This window comes from Dasypus novemcinctus, chromosome 5 (assembly GCF_030445035.2).
Source record: "Dasypus novemcinctus isolate mDasNov1 chromosome 5, mDasNov1.1.hap2, whole genome shotgun sequence".
Classification (NCBI taxonomy): domain Eukaryota; kingdom Metazoa; phylum Chordata; class Mammalia; order Cingulata; family Dasypodidae; genus Dasypus; species Dasypus novemcinctus.
In genome coordinates, this window is record NC_080677.1 from 65,792,690 (window position 1) to 65,811,692 (window position 19,003).

General features: G+C 38.6%; 2 protein-coding genes across 17 annotated transcripts in view; one reads left to right on the forward strand and one right to left on the reverse strand.

Moving 5' to 3' along the window:
* RUNDC3B (RUN domain containing 3B) overlaps positions 1 to 3,854 on the reverse strand; it is a 256,564-nt gene extending 252,710 nt beyond the window's left edge. For 13 of the 16 annotated variants that reach the window (XM_058297060.1, XM_058297051.1, XM_058297057.2 and 10 more), the window contains exon 1: positions 3,230 to 3,757. In XM_058297060.1, the coding sequence (XP_058153043.1) occupies positions 3,230 to 3,339 (110 nt within the window). In that variant the 5' untranslated portion in view covers positions 3,340 to 3,757. Of the gene's footprint in view, positions 1 to 3,229 lie in introns of all 16 variants that reach the window. The other 3 variants (XM_058297049.2, XM_058297056.1, XM_058297053.1) reach the window with 3 other exon arrangements.
* Positions 1 to 19,003, forward strand: part of ABCB1 (ATP binding cassette subfamily B member 1) — a 290,971-nt gene that overhangs the window by 101,019 nt on the left and 170,949 nt on the right. The window lies entirely within an intron of this gene.

Consider the following 19,003-nt stretch of genomic DNA (forward strand, 5'->3'; position numbering starts at 1 on the left):
AATAACCAATATTCAATTCAGTCCTTTTCCTGATCATGCTACTTAACCAAACAACCCATATCTCCAAAGTTCAGAACTGTAACAATACTGTACTTGTATAAGGCTTGAAAACTAAGAACTGTATACCGATTTGACAAGGCTTTAAGCCTAAAATGAGGATATGTATAAACTGTTTAAGGGGTAAGGAAAAGCAATACAGTATAAGTATTATTAGAGAAAAGAGAATGATTTATGGTGGGGGTTTTGGTTTTTTTGTTTTGCTTTGTAAATTGTTTGTTTTTAGAGAACATAAATGGAGAATCACAAAATGGAAGATACAATTAAAAATGTTTGTTTACAGGGAAAAAACTGCACATGACCCACCTATCTAACACTAAACATATATCTACCACTATGCTGCTCAGATTTAGAAAAATTCAAAACCAAATATGAACACATTTTGCAAGGCCATTAAGGTTAGAACTGTCCTTGCAGCTTACCAATGATCTAGTCCAACAATATCTTACAGAATAGAAAACAAGAAGCTGCGTGGCTGTTCAAAGACCCACAACTACTTAAAGACAAAATAAGTAAGAACCAGTTACATTTCTACTAAACCACCTTCTTTCCAACTTAAATATCAAATCGCCTCTGATTCTAAAACAAAAAATGAATTTATTGAGAGAAATAGGCAAGGTATACCAGGTTTAGTAACTAAAAAGTAGAAATACATAAACATTTGATTTGTTCATATTGCTGGATCTGACGAGGGGCTACTTAAAATACACAAATACCCGCAGATACTTTTTTTCAAAAAGTCAATGCCTTTTAGACAATGCCTATCAAATAGAACCCATTAGTAAACATAGATATCAATTTATATGCACCATCAACTATTTGGATATGGGGAACAATCTTAATAATATTATCCATATAAAAATATAGAAATTGAGATCTACACCATTAATTGAATTTATTTTAGCTACTATACTAAATGTATGTGCAAATTTTAAAGTCAGCACTTATAGTCATTTCATAGTAGAAAATAATTGTACAAATGAAACTGATGAAATACAGCTAGCCCAGACAGCTGTCCACACAAATCAATGTGACTGAAATTTCTTAAACATTACTTAATATGTTCTTATTTAAATAAGCCTGAGATATAAGTACTTTTCTTCTCCTGAACAGTTTGATGAATGCACAAATAAACAATAAATTTATATAAAGCCAGCCAAGACAAAAATGGAGAAACAAAAGGAAAAATACGCGCCACTGAATTTATTCTTTGAATAAATATTACTGAGTATCAGATGCTATATTAGGAAGAGTTAAAAAAGAAAATTAGCAAAAGGCTCACAGATGAAATAAGCCAGACCCAAAAGAATATTGTATGATCTCACCTATATGAAATAATTAGCGAATTCCTAGAGTCAGAATCTAGAATAAAGGTTATCAGGGGCCCAGGTGGGGATAGGGAATGAGAATTAATGCTTAAATTGTCCAGAGTTTTTATTGGGATTGATTGTAAAGTTCTGGTAATAGATGGTGGTGATAATGGTGATTGACAACATTGTGAATATAATTAACAGCACTGAATTATATGTGAATGTGGTTATAAGGAGAAATTTTAGGTTGTATATATGTTTCTAGAATAAAAATTTTAAAACTGTGGATTATACAGTGAACCCTATTGTAAACGACAGATTATAGGTAATAGTACAATTTAATTTCTTCATAAATTGTAACAAATATACCACACTAATGCAAGGTGTTAATAATAGGGTGGTATGTGGGAACTCTATATTTTATGGATGATTTTTTTCTGTAAACCCACAATTTCTGCAATTTAAAAAATAATAATAAAGCACACAGATGGCTGTCTTTATGAAGCTTAGATTAGTTTAGCTCTGATGAAGCTGTTGGGGGATACACTGTCCTAAGAAGCATGCATGTATTCAAGTCTGCTGGAGACTGTTCTCTCCCTCTCTCCCTCTAGAATAATTATTTTTAATATGTCAAATAAAGGTAAGAAAATCAGCCTTGCTTATTGTTTTATTTACCTAACTTCAAAAAAATATTTACATAAATGTTAAAAAATTTTAAGCCTATCCCCCTCAAAAGGTTGTACAGTAAATAAGCAGACTCTATTTTATTTTACTGTTCACAATTCAAAGTGCCCTAACTGTCCGTGAGCAGGTCTCATTGCTAGAGAGAAGACTATTTGTAACTGTTCCAGTTAAAAAAAAAAAATCGAAGTTATTGAACGTAAATCCTAGTATAAATATCTGTACTTGGCTTAAGATGCAAGACATGCTTATCCAAAGAAAAGGAAAAAAAAATAATTTGCAAAGAAGAAAAGTTTCATCATCCTCTGATTCTTAAAAGATTATTGATCACTGATAATTAGGGGCTTAATGGGACACAGCGATTTTAAAACAATTTAATGGTTCAGAGACGTTTCAATGAAACTGATGCCCAGGTTTTCAATTTCTAATACTCAAAAATAAGAGCTAAAGAAAATACATCAGCATACTCATAGTGATTATTTTCTTTTTAAGTTTCTGTATTTCCTAGAGTTAGAGACTACTATTTATAATTAGAAAATATTTAAGGAAAGGCAGACTTTGGAATAAATTATTGACACAAAGACTAGGTATCCTCCACAGTTCCCACTCTTATAACAACTGCAGAAACAGCACGAACGCTGCGGTTTAAAAGTGGAAAGGACATGCAAACATCGCCTGGCATGTAGTAGGCACTCAATTAATACGTGGGATGAAATGAGTGAACATATACACACACCCCTACCAAAACAAAATTCTGCACTCAGATTCGGGGTCAACCCAATAAACAATCACAATAACGATTACTTTATTGAAAATTACCGAAAACTGGCAAACGGCTTAATGTGCACTAAGTGAAAAGCTCTTCCTCCTGGTCCTCCGCTTTTACTCTGACACTAGATCGCACATTCAAAACAAATATTCAAAACAAATCCTCCCCCAGCCCCGCCCAAGCCCTACCCTCGACTGCCTTCAGCACTGCAACTGACGGCAAGTCTGGGCCCTCGGCGGTACTCAGAGCCCAGGCGAGCGTCACCCGCACCCGTCTCCAGGGCGCTAGCGGCCCAAGGACACTCGCGTCGCGGCGGGGGCGCAGGGTCCACAGCTCTGGGGGGCTCGCGCGCCCGCCCCCCGCCGAGCCGGCGGCCGCCTCCGCCCGCGCACGGCTGCTTAAAGCGCCGTACCTGCACACAGTGATCAGGTTCCTCCTCTCCACCGCAGCATTGCGGGCGCTGAGGCTCTTCTTGCAGCCGCCGCGGCTCCCACTCAGGCCGCCCAGGCTCCGGGAGGCCATGGCGGGCTGAGCCCCGCGCCCCCTTTGTTTCGTACGATCCCCTTAGCCCTCACCCCTTTCCCCCGGGACTCTCGCTCCGTGCGTGCCCGCGGGGGCGCGAGAGCAACGGAAGGATGGAGCGGGGAGGGACACAGGATAAGGAGGACCGCGGAGGACGAGCATCCAGGGACTGCCCGCTCACGCCCGGCCCCGGAACACCACACACGCCTCACCACCTTCGGTCTTGCGCGCGCCGCCGGACGGCGCGTGCGGGTTAGTGTCGGGAGCTCCCCTACTTCCCAAGGGACCTCAGCGGCCGGCGCGCGCGCGTGCTCGCCGACCCCGCACACCCAACCACCCACCATCGGCCGTCAGCCCCGCCCCAGTCACCGGCGCAGCTGAGAGGCGCGGGGAATGGCACGCGCAGCCCCGCCCTCTCATCACCTAGCAAGCCCGCTCTCCCTCACCTGCAGCCAATTGCGGCGCGCCGGAGGCGGGCGGGCCTGGGCCTTTAAAGCGCCCCTCGCGCGCGCCGCGCCGCGCCGACGCGTGGGCAGCTGTCAGGTCCCTCGGCTCGCGCTTGCAGTCCGCCGGCTTCACAGTCCGCGCGCAAGGGCGCCGCAGGGTGCGGGGCCCTGGGATGCACCGGGCGGATTTCCGAACCTGGCGGGGGAACCGAGCTTTAACAGCTGGGATCTCAACCTTTAAGGGCTGCTTTTCCTCGGAAGCCGACTCCCAATTCCTACGGCGTCTGCAGCTTCAGTGCAGAGAACACAGCAGCTACCGCCGTGGTGGCTTCCGCAGCCGACCGAGGACCTGATTTGTCGTGGGAGGAGTGTTCTGTTTGTCCTGACGCCCTCCCCGGGCCTGATAAACAACGACACAATAGCCCGAGGAGGGATTGCCCCTAGAATATCACTCTTTGGGTATCTGATGGTGAGATATCTTCACCCTCAACTCGACGGAGTCCCCACATCAGTCCCCAGCGTGGCTTGACCACCAGAGTCGGAACAAGGGCGGTGGAAGCGTACAGTTATATTCCTGCACCCTTCCCCTGTCCTGGACAGTGACCTCGGAATTGCGGGGAAAGGCAGGCAGTGAGCGCAGAGCGGCTTCTGAGAGGCCAAAAGCGCCGCCCACTTTCCTGAGTTTCTCCACCGCCCTTGGGCCTTACCTGCGGTGGGGACCTGCCTCTGCCCAAGTTCCCTAGGCTTGCCATTCACCTCTCTTTGCTTCGTTCATGCCCAGATTTTAGTCCTTATTGATCACTATCCCTTTATCTCGGTGGAGCCTAGCACGGTGCTGTGCACAGAACAGGTTCTCAATAAATATTCAATGGATTTAATTTGAAGTCATATGTGGCATTATTTTATTGAAATTTCATAGTTTTGGCAGTTCCAAAATCCAAATAATTTCTATCTCTGGTTTTGAAGTTTTGGTCAAGAATTTTATAGAATGTACAATTTACTGTAGATATCGCTGTCCTTAAATATTGTACAAAGTACTACAGGAGGTACTGTTACTCTAACTCTTAAAAACGGTTTTGTATAAAAAAGATATAGATTATTAATTTCTGAAGTTTATAAAATTTTAAAATCTCTAAAGTCATAAGGGCAAAGGCATCTCTTTTAGTTATTAAATCATAGAATAAAAATCTGTTCCATGTAGGAAAAAAATGTATCTAATTCTTAACTAATTTATTACAATAAATATTCACACATTAAAATTCTAGAATGAGTAAATAATTTGGAAAGACTTTAAACTTTATCTTTCATATTAATCTATTATAATAGAAAATGTTTTGTTTCTTTGTTTTTTGTTTTTCCCCACATGTAGGCATTTGGAACTAGGTCAAGACATTTGTTCCCAAACATTTCTTTTCTGCTATATAGTGACAGCTGGCCCCTTGAAGGAGGCTTCTCCTTTTGGCAGGTACTACTTAACTTGTCTTTTCTTGCTAGCCTAACAGCATGAATTAAGATGTAGCCATCAGGAAACAGATGCATTACCTATGCAGGCAATTTCAGCAAAATATTTGCACTGGTAATGAGGAATACCACTCAAATTGAAGGTGGTTGTGTTGTTTAACCACAGGTTAAACTTGTATAGGGAAGAGTGGAAAGTATCAGTTAATCAAGAAAATTCCTAGAGAGACACCCATGCTCTTACATTCTGAAGGACAGAGAGAACATACCAAGGCACCAACCAAGAAAGACAAAAGTGAATGATCATGTCAGATAGGGAAAAGTGAGATGTTTTTCTCAAAATTGACTTTCTAGCCTCAAGTACTATAGTGGTTTGAAACTTTATGTACCCCAGAAGAACATGTTCTTAACTCTAATTCATTCCTGTGGGTGTAAACCCATTGTAAGTAGGACCTTTTGATGCGAATAATTCAATTAAGGTGTGACCCACTTCAAAGAGACAAGGTCTTAATCCTCTTACTGCAGTCCTTTATAAAAGAATGAAATTCAGACAAAGAGAGAGAGAGCCAAGGAAGCAAAAGCTGATAACCATAAAACCTGAAAGAAAGGAAAGGGACTATCAGATGCTGCCATGTGTCATGCAGTGTGGCAGAGGAGCCAAGGATCACCAACAGCTGGTCTTCCTTAAGAAAGCATCACCTTGATAATGCCTTGATTTGGACATTTTCCCTGGCTGTAACTATGTGAATTAATTCCCCTTGTTTCATTCAAAACCATTTCATGATATTTGCTTTAAGCAGCCTAGGAAACTAAAACAAGTACATTCTCATGCCACCTTACTGAAAAGTTATAATTTGACTGAAGACTTAGTAAAACTCTGTTTAGATGATTAGTTATTAATGTTATTTTTCAAAGGCTACTTACTTAAGATTTCATTTTAAGACAATTTTTTGGATATACAGTGTGTCATCAAACTGCCACATGGGGGCCTTATTTGATAAGACTTCTCACTTATCCTGAGTGATCCTCAGTCTCATTCTTTATCTGGGATGTTAATCCAAGGATTACTTGTCAATTATATCTAGAACAGATTATAATACTACTATAGGGCCATAGGATATTTTATACTACATTTTGTACTTTTTTCAGCACCTGTTCCAATTCTTTATATATCTAAGCATTTGTGCAAAAGTTATTCGGAGATATAAAAATGTTCACAATAAAAATTGTGAAAACAGTAGGTGCCTAATTTAACAATAGGAATTCTATGTAATTGAATGGGCAGACTATAGTCACCATTTTTCCAACCCATTTCTCTCCATCATAAAAGACAAAAGTATTAATTCAAGATACAAAAATTTCTCAAATCTAAAATGCTAGAAACCCAGAGAGGAAACCAAACCATGATATTTTTCGCTTTATTTGAGAAGTTGTGGATTGACACAATAATCATGCATAAAATACAAGATGCCCATATAGAGTCCTATTATTAACTCCTTGCATTTCTGTGGAACATTTGTTACAGTTGCTGATAACACATTTCAATAATTATACTATTAAAATAATTATAGTCTGTGGTTTAACTTAGGGTTCACCATTTCTGTAGTGTAGTTCCATGGATTATTTTTAAAATTTTTATTCTGTTACCATAAATAGAATCTAACATTATTTCCTTTTAATTAAATTCAGAGTATATTTCAGTGCTGTTAATTGCATTCACAATGTTGTGCTACCATCATCATCATCTATTACCAAAACATTCCCATCATTCCAAATGGGAACACTGTATATTTTAAGTCTTAACTTCCCTATCCCCATCCCATCCCCTGGTAACTCAGATTCTAGATTCTGACTCTATGAGTTTGCATGTTCAAGTTATTTTCATACCAGTTAGAGCATACAATATTTTTCCTTTTGCATGTGGTTTATTTCACTCAACATGATGTCTTCAAGTTTTGTCCATTTTGTTGCATGTATCAGGATTTCATTACTTTTTACAGCTGAGTAATATCCCACTGAATGTATTTAGCATATTTAATTATCTGTTCATCATCCTATTTTTCCACTTCCTCTCCAACACTATGTATTTTCCATTTCTTTATTAGCAGCCATTCTAAGGGTGTGAAATGGCATCTCATTGTGGTTTTGGTTTGCATTACTCTGATGACTAATGATGTTGAGCAGCTTTTCGTGTGCTTTCTGACCATTTGTATATCTTCTTTGGAGAGAGGTCTTTTAAAACTTTTTGACATTTTTTAATTGAGTTGTCTTTTTGTTGTTATGTTGAAGGATTTCTGTATATATTCTGGGTATTAATCATTTATCAGATATGTGGTTTCCAAATATTTTCTCCCATTGTGTAGGTTGTCTTTTTACTTTTGTGAAAAAGTACTTTGAGGAACAAAATTTTAAATTTTGATGAGGTTCCATTTACCTATTGTGCTTTGGTTATAAAGTTTAAGAAATCATTGCCTAACACAAGATACTGAAAATGTTTCCTTACATTGTCTTTTAGAAGTTTCATGTTCTAGCTCTTATATTTAGGTCTCTGATCCATTTTGAATTGATTTTTATATATGGTATGAAGTAGGGGTCTTTTTTTTTTTTTTTTTTTTTTTAGCAAATGGAGATTCCATTTTCCCAGCACTATTTGTTGAAGAGACTATTCTTTTCCAATTGAGTGGTCTCAATTCCTTGACAAAAATCAGTTGGCCATAAACATGATGTTTGATTTCTGCGCTCATTTCTATTCTACTGATCTATATGTCTATCCTTGAACCAGTTCTATGCTGTTTTGATTATTGTAGCCTTGTAATAAGTTTTAGGATCAGGAAGTGTGAGTCTATCAAATTCATTCTTCTTTTTCAAGATAGTTTTAGCTATTTGTGGCCCCTTACCCTTCCATATAAATATAATGATCAGCTATTCCATTTCTGCAAAGAAAGTTGTTGGATTTTTTTTTTAATATTTATTTTTATTTATTGTTCTCCCCTTCCTCCCTCCCCCCACCCCCACCCCGCCCCAGTTGTCTGTTCTCTCTGTCCATTTGCTGCGTATTCTTCTTTTTGTCCGCTTCTGTTGTTGTCAGCAGCATGGGAATCTGTATTTCTTTTTGTTGCATCATCTTGTTGTGTCAACTCTCCGTGTGTGCAGTGCCATTCTTGGGCAGGCTGCACCCTCTTTTGTGTTGGGCGGCTCTCCTTATGGGGCGCACTCCTTGCACGAGGGGCTCCCCTACACAGGGGACACCCCTGCGTTGCACGGCACTCCTTGCGCGCATCAGCACTGCGCATTGGCCAGCTCCTCATGGGTCAAGGAGGCCCGGGGTTTGAACCACGGACCTCCCATGTGGTAGGTGGATGCCCCATCCATTGGGCCAAGTCCACATCCCTATTGTGACTTGTTTTGTGACCCAATATATGGTCTATGCCAGAGAATGATCGAGGTGCATATGGATGCACTTGAGGAGAACATGTATTCTGTTTCCATTGGGCACAGTGTTCTATATATGTCTGTTAGGTATAGTAGGTTTAGTGTATCATTCAAGTACTATACTTCCTTATTGATCTTCTGACTAGACGTTCTATCCATTATCAAGGGAGGTATGTTAAAATCTCCTATATAATATCGAGCCATCAACTTATTCCTAAAAATCTGTCAATATTTGCTTTATGTATATTGACACTCTATTTTTAGGTGCATTCGTAACAGGATTTTGTCTAGGTTTTTGACTATGCTGCAGAAATGAATTTCAAGAGCACGTCAGGTTAGTTAGGCCAGTAACTTACTATAAAGGAAGGGAAAAGAAATGGGAGAAAATAGATCATGGGTCCTAGGTAGAGAGGAAGGGGCTGAAAAGTGATAAAGCAGACTGATTTACAGACTACAATTTCCCATTATAGATTATAAATGCTCAGATTTTACTTGCATGGCCATCATGGCATGGAAAAAATGGTGAGAGCAGGATGTAGAGGGCAGGAACAGGTACACGGACTGACAATGGGACAGGCACCGGGACAGGCATGGGGACAGGTTGAAGGCAAGAGAGCAAAAGAGCTTTGTGCTTGCTTTTTAAACCATTAATTATTCTGCCCTTTTGCTAATAGCATGGGAGGAGTTCCAGCTCTTCGCTGTTTTGATTGATTATCCCACCCATCAATCCCCCAGGAGGACCCAATGGTAAGGCCCTTAGAGAATATCCAGGGTTTCTCCTGGCTTCCAGAGGAAATCTCATTCCAGATAGCAGAATCTTATAAGGGTCTTCCAACAGCCAACTTGGGGATATTGATGTCCACATGGACTCTTCACCAGGTTCCAGATCTGTTTATTGATTTCCTGCCTAGCCTACTTCACATATATATTTATAATGTTATGGCTTCCTGCTGAATCATCCCCTTTATCAGTAAGTAATGTCCACTTTTGTCCCTCATAACTGTTTTTTACTTAAAGGTATTTTATCCAATATTAGAATAGCCATCCAAGCTCTCTTTTGGTTACTACTTGCATAGTACATATTTTTTCTTCCACCCTTTCACTCTCAACATATTTGTATCTTTGACTTTAAGGTGGGTTTCTAGCAGACAGCATATGGTTGGGTCATATTTTTTAATCTATTCTGTCAGTCTCTGCCTTCTGTCTAGAGAATTTAATCCATTTATATTTAAAATCACTACTTATAACACAGGACTTTCTTCTGCCATTTTGCTATTCAGCCTTTGTATGTTTTCCATTAAGACTGTTTTTTGTATTTATTTTATTTTTTGTATTGTGCCATATTAAGCACCTTCTCTTTTCTATCTGGATATATTATTCATCTATTTACTTTGTGGTTACCACGGAGTTAAAGGTTAACATCCTAAATACGTAACAATCATATTAGATTTGATAATAACTTGACTTCAATAGCATATATATTTATTTTTCCTATACCCCCTTGTCCCCCACCTTCTTTTTTTAATCTTACTACCACTTATATCTTTGTACATTGCATGTCTAAAACCATAAACTTAACATTACTTTTTAAGCATTTGCATTTTAGCACTTGTAGTAAGAATTGGAGTTACATACCACATAATATACTACAATAATACTGGCATTTGTAATTATCCAAATGATTACTTTTACCAGAGGTTTTATTTCTTTAGCCACTTTTAGCCACTGCCTAGTGTCCTTTCCTTTACTTTTGAAGAACTCCCTTTAGCATTGCTTGTAGGTCTCCCTCAGATTTTGTTTATCTGGGAAATGTATTAATCTCTCCCTCATTTTTGAAAGAAGTCTCACCAGATATAATATTCTTGGTTGTTAGTTATTTTCTTTTTGCTCTTTAAGTATTTCAACCCACTGCCTTCTTGCCTCCATGTTTCTGGTGTGAAAAAAAGCACATTATCTAAGCAGGAAATCCAGGTACATACTACATTGCTTCTATTTTGCAGCTTTCAGAATCCTCTCCTTGTCTTTTGCATTCAATAATGATTGATCAATATATGATGGGGTATATTTTTCTTCATGTTTTTCCTATTTGGTATTTTCTGGGCTTCTTGGATATTCATATTCATTTCCTTTGCTAAATGTTGGAAGTTCTCTGTCATTATTTCTTGGAATATCCCTTTTGCCCTTTCTCTCTTTCTTCTCATTCTGGGATTTCCATAATGCATATATGGGTATGCTTGATGGTGTATCTCATGTGTCTTAGACTATTTTCACTTTTCATAGTTATTGTTTTCTTTCTGCTCCTCATCCTGACTCATTTTAAGCATTTCGTCTTCAAGCTCCCTGATCCTTTTTTCTGCCAGCTCCATTGTTATTGAAACTGCTCCGCAACTCTGATATTTCATTATGGTCTTCAACTCCAGTAGTTTTGTTTGGTTCCTTTTAAAAATTTCTATCTCTTTACATAGATTCTCATGTTGTTCATTCATTGTTTTCCTGATATCCTTTAGTTATTTCTCTATTTTGAACATTTTTAAGATCTTTTTTTTAAGGGCTTTGTCTGGCATGTTCACATTCTCGTATTCTTCCCTGGTGTATTCTAGATTTTATCCTCTTCCTTTGGATGGACCGTCATTTCCTGTACCTTTGTCTTGTACTCTTTTACTGCATATGATAAATTTTAATATTTTAAAATGTAAAACTCAGGGATTTATTCTCTGAAATGTCTGTTTCTTGCTTTTGTAATCAGCTGATGATAAGATGCAGATTTTCTTGAGCTAAAGTCCTCCTATCAGGAAGGTCTGCCCAAGCTGAATGCAATGTGCAGTATTTTCCCTATCTTTCTGGTCTCGTGTCTTGTTCCAGGCTTGTGCTTGTTAGTTGTTTTGAAGTTAACATGGTTGTCCCCTCTGTTTCTCAGGAGACAGACCTCCCTCTCCTGGATGTTTGAAGTCTGCAAGCCTTTGCCTGAGATTGTTTCCCTTATACTTTTTTACATTCCTTTCATTGTCTTTAGCTACTTTTACCTCAAGGGCAAATTCTGAGGAAGACTTTACCAAGTGTGTCTTTTGCTGCTGAAACAGCAGCAGGAACCCATGAAGGGAATGCAGACAAGCTACAAAGTTCCCTGGGGAGGGAATCAGGACAGACGCCAAGAACTTCTTCCATAGTACCCCAAAGCTGAGCTTTCTGGCCTGCCCAGCAAGTATAACCCTTCGACTAACTATACCCTGCAGCCCTCAGGAAGCATAATGTCTTTAAATCTCCCATGCTGCAACCTTTTCCAGGGCAGGTTGAAACAATGGCCACCCTCAGATCCAGGCCTCCAGTGATACAAAGCCACTAATCAAAAGCCGTGATTAGTGATCAGAAGAGGATTTTTTTTTATGTTCCATTCTGTCACCAGTGAGCTAGTCAGTGACTGGACCCCAGTGACCTGCCGTGAAAATGGGGTATGGATGCTGGTAGCCACCACACAGAGAGAGCAAACTTACTGTTCTTTGCCATAATTTATCAGCCTCTTCCTCCCACTCTTCCCTGGATGCTGTATAGTTTTCTTCTCGCTCAGGAGTTTCAAAACAATTGTTTAAGACAGGTCTTGCATGTTTAGTAATTGTTTTGGTGAAAAAACTGAGTCCTGGAGGTCCCTTCTCTGCCATCTTCCCACAATCCGTCTGTAGATATTTTTTTTAATAACAAAGAAGAAATGAACTTTCTAAGTATGACACAAACCCAGCTGTCATCACAGAAAAGATTGATAAAGTTGATGACACAATTTTAAAAAATCTGTGAAACAGCTATCACCATAAGCAAAACAAAAGGAAAATGTCAGACTGAGGAACGATAACTGAAAAGCAAATCATACACAAAGAGCTAATTTACTTTATATAGAAAAAAAACTGCAGATCAATAAGCACATTTCAGAAGAATAATGAGGATGAAAGTCAAATAAAAGTAAGTACAAAGTCAGTGGGAAATGAGGATCACACAATTCTTTCAAAAGATTGGTTGTGAAGGGAGAGAATAAGATGGGCTGGCAGTATAGGGAAAAGTTGAGAAGAGTGATGTTGGTGTTTTTTTCATTGTCATTATAATGTTACTTATCATGGACATGACCTGAGCACATTTTAAAGTTGATGGAATGATTCCACTGGGTGGGATAAGTTGGTAATGTAAGAGAGAGAAGAGGTGATCAGTAGTGAAAATGAGGAAAAGTGATGGCATCCAAGACACAGATAAAACATGCCCTTGAAGAAACTAATTCTCAAGTGACCAGAGAGAAGGATGGGAGGATGGATGCAGATATATGTAGATTTGAACTTTTATTAGAAAGTCAAGAGTGATGGTTTCTGTTTTCTCTACAAAATAAAAGACAATATTACCTGCTGAATGATTCAAACAATCCTTATGGTGCATGATAGAGTAAGTTGACCAATGAAACTTAATAGGACTCCTGGGCAATGTTTGAGGACCCATTTGACATTGGTGATGGGGAATTTACAATAAGACACATGTACTCTGTTGTAGGACATTTTCCAGCAAAGTTAGACTACTGCCGAAGTAAGAGGTAAGAAAGAAAACATTGGCTTTTTTCAAAACAGTGTTTATGAGAGAATGAAACAAAAAGATAGAAAAGCAAGGAAGGTTAGGATATTAGCAAAAGTGCTACTCGAATGCACTTTAAGTTTAAAATAGAGGGAAATGAAGAAAGGTAGGAAGTGATGAATTGGGGTAGAGAAGAGGGATCAAAGGACCAAATGATCTATTGAGTTCAAAAAACAATCGTGTTCTTGTTTGCAAGCTGGAAGGAGAGAAGATTGTGGTCTCAGAGTGGCAGCTTGAATCAATTTTGTAGTTTTGTAATCTAATTTTGGAATTAGAGTAATTATAGATGATGACAAAATTCCGAGTGTTACCATGGTAGTGTGTGGCAGAGGTGGAGTGGAGGGTAAGGTCTGGAGATGAAGGGAGGTCAAGAAACTCGGAAGGCATAGTGTTGAATGGTCATACATGTTGCTATCAACTTATCCAGAATGATGACAAGATTTAGAGTGCACAGTATCTGCCAAAATCTTTAATAAATTAGGGGGAGTAAGTGGGGGATTGGTAGATGACAATACTATTAAATTGTATAAACTTTGAAGGAGTGAGAACAAGTTTTGATTGCCTGCTTGCTTTTTACAAGAGGGTGAAGAAATAAGTTTAGAAGTGGCAATAGAAACAAGGCAAATACTATTCCTTTCACACTGAGGTATGCGAGGGCTGAAAATATTAAAAAGCTTCCATTTGAGAGTACATCAAAAGAAAGAGAGCCCTGAGGAGAGATTCAGGTTTCCCTTGAGAAGAGGAGGTAGAGAGACCAGCCATTCAGATGAAGAAATGTAAGATAAAAGATAGAATTAGTTCTGGAGAAACATTTCCAGAGGGCTTCAGGGAAGGGAGCAGAGTCAAAGAGAAGGAAGGGCAAAGTTTATTGTTGGTATAGGGTATGGATGATGAGGCTGGCATTATAGGTGTAAAGAGTATTTTGATGGGTCTCATAAATTGATCTTTGTAAAAAGAACAATTTGGGTAAAGGCTGATCAAAACAAGGAGGATTTTAGTTTAGAGCACTTTTTTCTTTAGCTTGAAAAGGGGTTTTAGCAAAAAGTATACAGTCACTAGCCATTAAATGTATTAATCAATTAATCTTCATAACCATTCTCTTAAGTAGGTTCTGTTATATTCCCCAAGGAAACAGAGACTTAGTAAAGTTAAATAACTTGCAGAAAGTCACATAGTAAGTGGCAGGGACAGGATTGAAACCAAGATCTGTTTAGATGCAAAATCCCTTCTCTAACCCATTTCACTGCATTTTCCAGAAAGTAGCTCCAGGTGAGGCTTAAACACAAAATCTCTGCATTGCATATGTATTGCTTAACAAGCAACAGGTTTGTGCACGCTGACCAATTGCATTCACTCATGGAATGTAGAGTCTCCAGAGACTCAAGAGCAATAGAGCTCAGGCTGCCACCGGTTTTATAAAATATATGGAAAAAGTTTCTCCTTTGGGGCTAGCCACCTGATCGATTTAGGAGGGCACCAGTTCCTTTCATTTTTTCCCCCATTTTTACCCTTCTCTTTGGACTAGAACCTCAGCCTCATGTTGTATCACATTCAATTACTTTACACCAAAGATAATTGTCAGCACTCTCTAACCCATTAATGTATTTTTTTTACCCACTTCCCTCCTCACATATCATCGTTTTTCTTTGTTACCTTAATGACAATAAACACTCTTCTATGACATCATAATAACCAAAAATATCCCATGGTGCAGTTATGTCATAATTTACTTGATCAATCCCACATTACTAAACTTTTGCCATGTTTCCAATTTTGTTGTTAAAGACTGCATTAGCATTACATTATCTGCGTATCTGTGATTATTACTTTAAGAGAAATTGTTTCATACACATTTAGACTCAGAAAATGTGTGGTAAGTCAAAGGACATGCAAAATTTTATTAAATACAAATTGTTAAATTTTTCTCTAGAGATGTTTTATCAATTTGCATTTCTACTAACAGTACATAGGGGTGTTTTCCTACAATTTGTTCACACTGGGTACTATCTTTTTACTGTTATTCTAATTAGTAAGCAAAGAGCAATATGTTATTTATATTTTAACTTTTTTATTTATTAGTGAGATTGCATGTTTACTTCATGGGCTTATTGGTCACTTAATTTTATCTTTGGGTTTTTCCTATTCATGTTCTTTGCCCACATTTTCCATAAGAGTATTGTCCTTATTATATTGGCTTATTATCATATCAGCCTATTGCATGTAGAACAAATACTTTTCCCAATTTGTTGTTTGTCTTTCAGCTTTGTTTATGGTGCCTCTAGTGTTATTTAATATAGAGATTCTCAAAATGTTTTATAAACAAAATCCATCAACTTTTACTTTATTGGTGTGACAGTTTGAGAATCATGGATCCCAGAAAAGATAAGGATTATGTTTGTAAACTGATCTGTTCCCTGGGTATGATATCCTTTAATTGCATTAAATTCAGCTGAGATGTCTTTGATTAAATTATGTTAAGATTAGGGCTTTGATTCAATCATGTCAGTAGGGTGTAACTCTGGCTAAGTCCCCACCCCCTTGGTGAGCTGAAATGAATGGACACTCCCTCAAGAAGACACAGAGGAAGGTACACAAGAAGAGAAAGAGAGCTACATAGACACAGCAAAGGAGAGAACTTTGATCTTAGAGGACCAGGAAGAGATGACAGGAAGAAAGAACGAGCCCAATGCCAGACTGTTGCTGAGAGAGAAGAAGGCTGAACCCTCATGGAGACTGGCAACCATCTTGCTTCAATTAGTGGCAACTGACTTTGGTGAGAAACAAATATTGAGTTAGAGGGCCTTGTAACTGTAAGTTTTTACCCCAAATAAATACTCTTTATAAAAGCCAACCTATTTCAGGTACTTTGCCTCAGCACCCCTTTGGCTAATTAATAAAATTGGTTTTTCCTTTCATCATTTTGCAGAGACTTTGCCATCCCCAAGATAAGATAGATATTTTATGGTTTCTTTTTTATACCAAAAATAGTTATTCTGGTGGCGGACTTGGCCCAGTGGTTAGGGCGTCCGTCTACCACATGGGAGGTCCATGGTTTAAACCCCAGCCCGGGCCTCCTTGACCCGTATGGAGCTGGCCCATGCGCAGTGCTAATGCACACAAGGAGTGCCGTGCCACGCAGGAATGTCCCGTGTAGGGGAGCCCCACGCACAAGGAGTGCGCCCCATAAGGAGAGCCACCCAGTGCAAAAGAAAGTGCAGCCTGCCCAAGAATAGTGCCGCACACACGGAGAGCTGACATGACAAGATGACGTAACAAAAAGAAACACAGATTCCCCTGCCACTGACAACAACAGAAGCGGACAAAGAAGATGCAGCAAATAGACACAGAGAACAGACAACCAGGGTGGGGGGTGGGGGGAAGGGGAGAGAAATAAATAAATAAATCTTTTTAAAAAAATAGTTATTCTTTGTGGAATATATGAAAGTGTGAAATTAGGATATAACTTTATTTTTTCCCAATTATTAGCCATTTGTTCCAATTCTATTTGTCAGTTACATCTTTTCCCACTGGTTTGAAATATTATACTTATCATGTAATAATTTCTGAATAGCAATTTTGCACTTATAATAAAGTTTAGTGCTCATGATAAGTTCAGAGACAACTAACAACAACCTTTCACAGCAAATTCTTTTCAGACATTTCCCTAGACGTATTTATTTAAATTTACCTCTATGGGCTCATTCTACACGCATCTGATATAGTTTTTCACTAATTGTCACTATTTGCTTGTGTTTATTTATAATGTTTTCTTCCCTACAGAAATTATGACTTTCATGGAGTCAAATTTGGGTAGTTTTATTTTCAGGGTTGTATTAGTCAGCCAAAGGGGTGCTGATACCAGAAATTGGTTGGTTTTTATAAACGATATTTATTTGGGGTAGGAGCTTACAGATACCAGGCCATAAAGCATAAGTTACTTCCCTCACCAAAGTCTATTTGGACCAAGATGACTGATGATGTCTGCGAGGGTTCAAGATTCCTGGGTTCCTATGTTCCTGGGGCTTGCTTTTTTCTGGCTTCAAGGTTCCTTCCTTCCTGGTGCTGGCTTCTCTTTCCTCTGGGTGCTGACTTCCTGGGTCTTCAGCATCAAACTCCCATATCAGAAATCCTCAACTCTGTTCTTTGCCATGCCTTTTATCTTTGAGTCCCCATCCACCAAGGGGTGGAGATGCAATGCCCTAATCATAACTCAATCAGGCCCAGGTACAGATCAGATTACAAGCATAATCCAATATTTCTTTTTGGAATTCATCAATTATATCAAACTGCTACAATGGTTTTCTGGGTTTTATGCCACGCTTAGAAAAGCTTTCTGCACTCTTAGATTGTAAATATGTTTAACTACCTGTATTAGTCAGCCAAAAGGGTGCTGATGCAAAGTACCAGAAATCTGTTGGCTTTTCTAAAGGGTACTTATTTGTGGTAGAAGCTTACAGTCACAAGGCCCTAAAGAGTTCATTTCACAGTACTATAAGAGGTACTTTCTCACCCAGAGTCTGTTGTCACATGTGGACACAAAATAGTGCACGATGTCTATGAGGTTCAGTCTTCCTCTTCCTTGCAAGTTTCTACGATCCCAGCTTCTTCCAATCTCAGTTGCAGGCTGGGACAAGTCTTGTCTCTCTCCCAGGGCTCATTTCTCGCTGGGTCCAGCTGCTCTGCTCTCTCCACAAGAACAGCTGTAAACTATCAGGTGAACAGCTCATCTCTCTTCCGAGGGCCCCTGCCATGTCAAATGGAGCCTTCTCATGTATCTGCTTCTCTGTGTGCTTACTTCTCCAGGTCCAGGATCAAAACTCCAACTAACTCCTTTGCAGTGTTGTTTTCTCCATGAGTCCCTACTCACGTGACTCAGCGTCCTACTGTGTGTCCCAATCAAAGCCCTAATCATAATTTACTCAAGTAAAAGTGAAACTTTTGAAGTTAATACAATCTAATACACCCAGAGAATCAGACCAGCTTACCAACGTAATCCAATATCTATTTTTGGAATTAAAAAAGAATACCAAACTGCTACACCAACTTTCTGTAGTATGTTTGTTTTCCCTTTTTTCTTTTTTGCATTTGTATATTTGATACTTATAGTAGTTATCTTGATGTGAGAATCAATTGATGAAAAGCCTAATTTTTCAAAATGGCCAATATTTATCCAATACTATTATTAAATAACACATCCTTTCCCTACTACCTTTTTCAGGAACAAAATATTTGCATATACTTGGGTCTATTGCTTGATTTTCTTTTCTAATCCATTGATTTATTATTTGTAAGCTAGTGATATCAAAATCTAATGAGTACTTAAGTCTTATAATTCTTTTAAATATCTAGTAGGGCTAGTATCTCCTAATTACACTTTCAGAATTTTCTTAGGAAGAATGTACATTCTTCCAGACAAATATTAGAATCAATTTGGCCCATTCCAAAAAACGTTTATGGAAATTCTGATTAGAATTGCATTACATTTATAAATTAGCTTAAAAAAATTATACCTTTGAAATATTTGTAATGTTCTAAGAGCATGGTCTGCCTCTTTATTTCAACGCATGTTCTTTGATTTTAGTTAGTGGAATAATACAGGTTTTGTCATAAAGTTCCATAATTTTTTTATTATGTTGGAAATTTAATATTTTTGACATTATGACTTTTTTTATTCCATTGTATTTTCCAGTTATCATTTAGCCAGAAGACAAAGCTATTGATTTTTG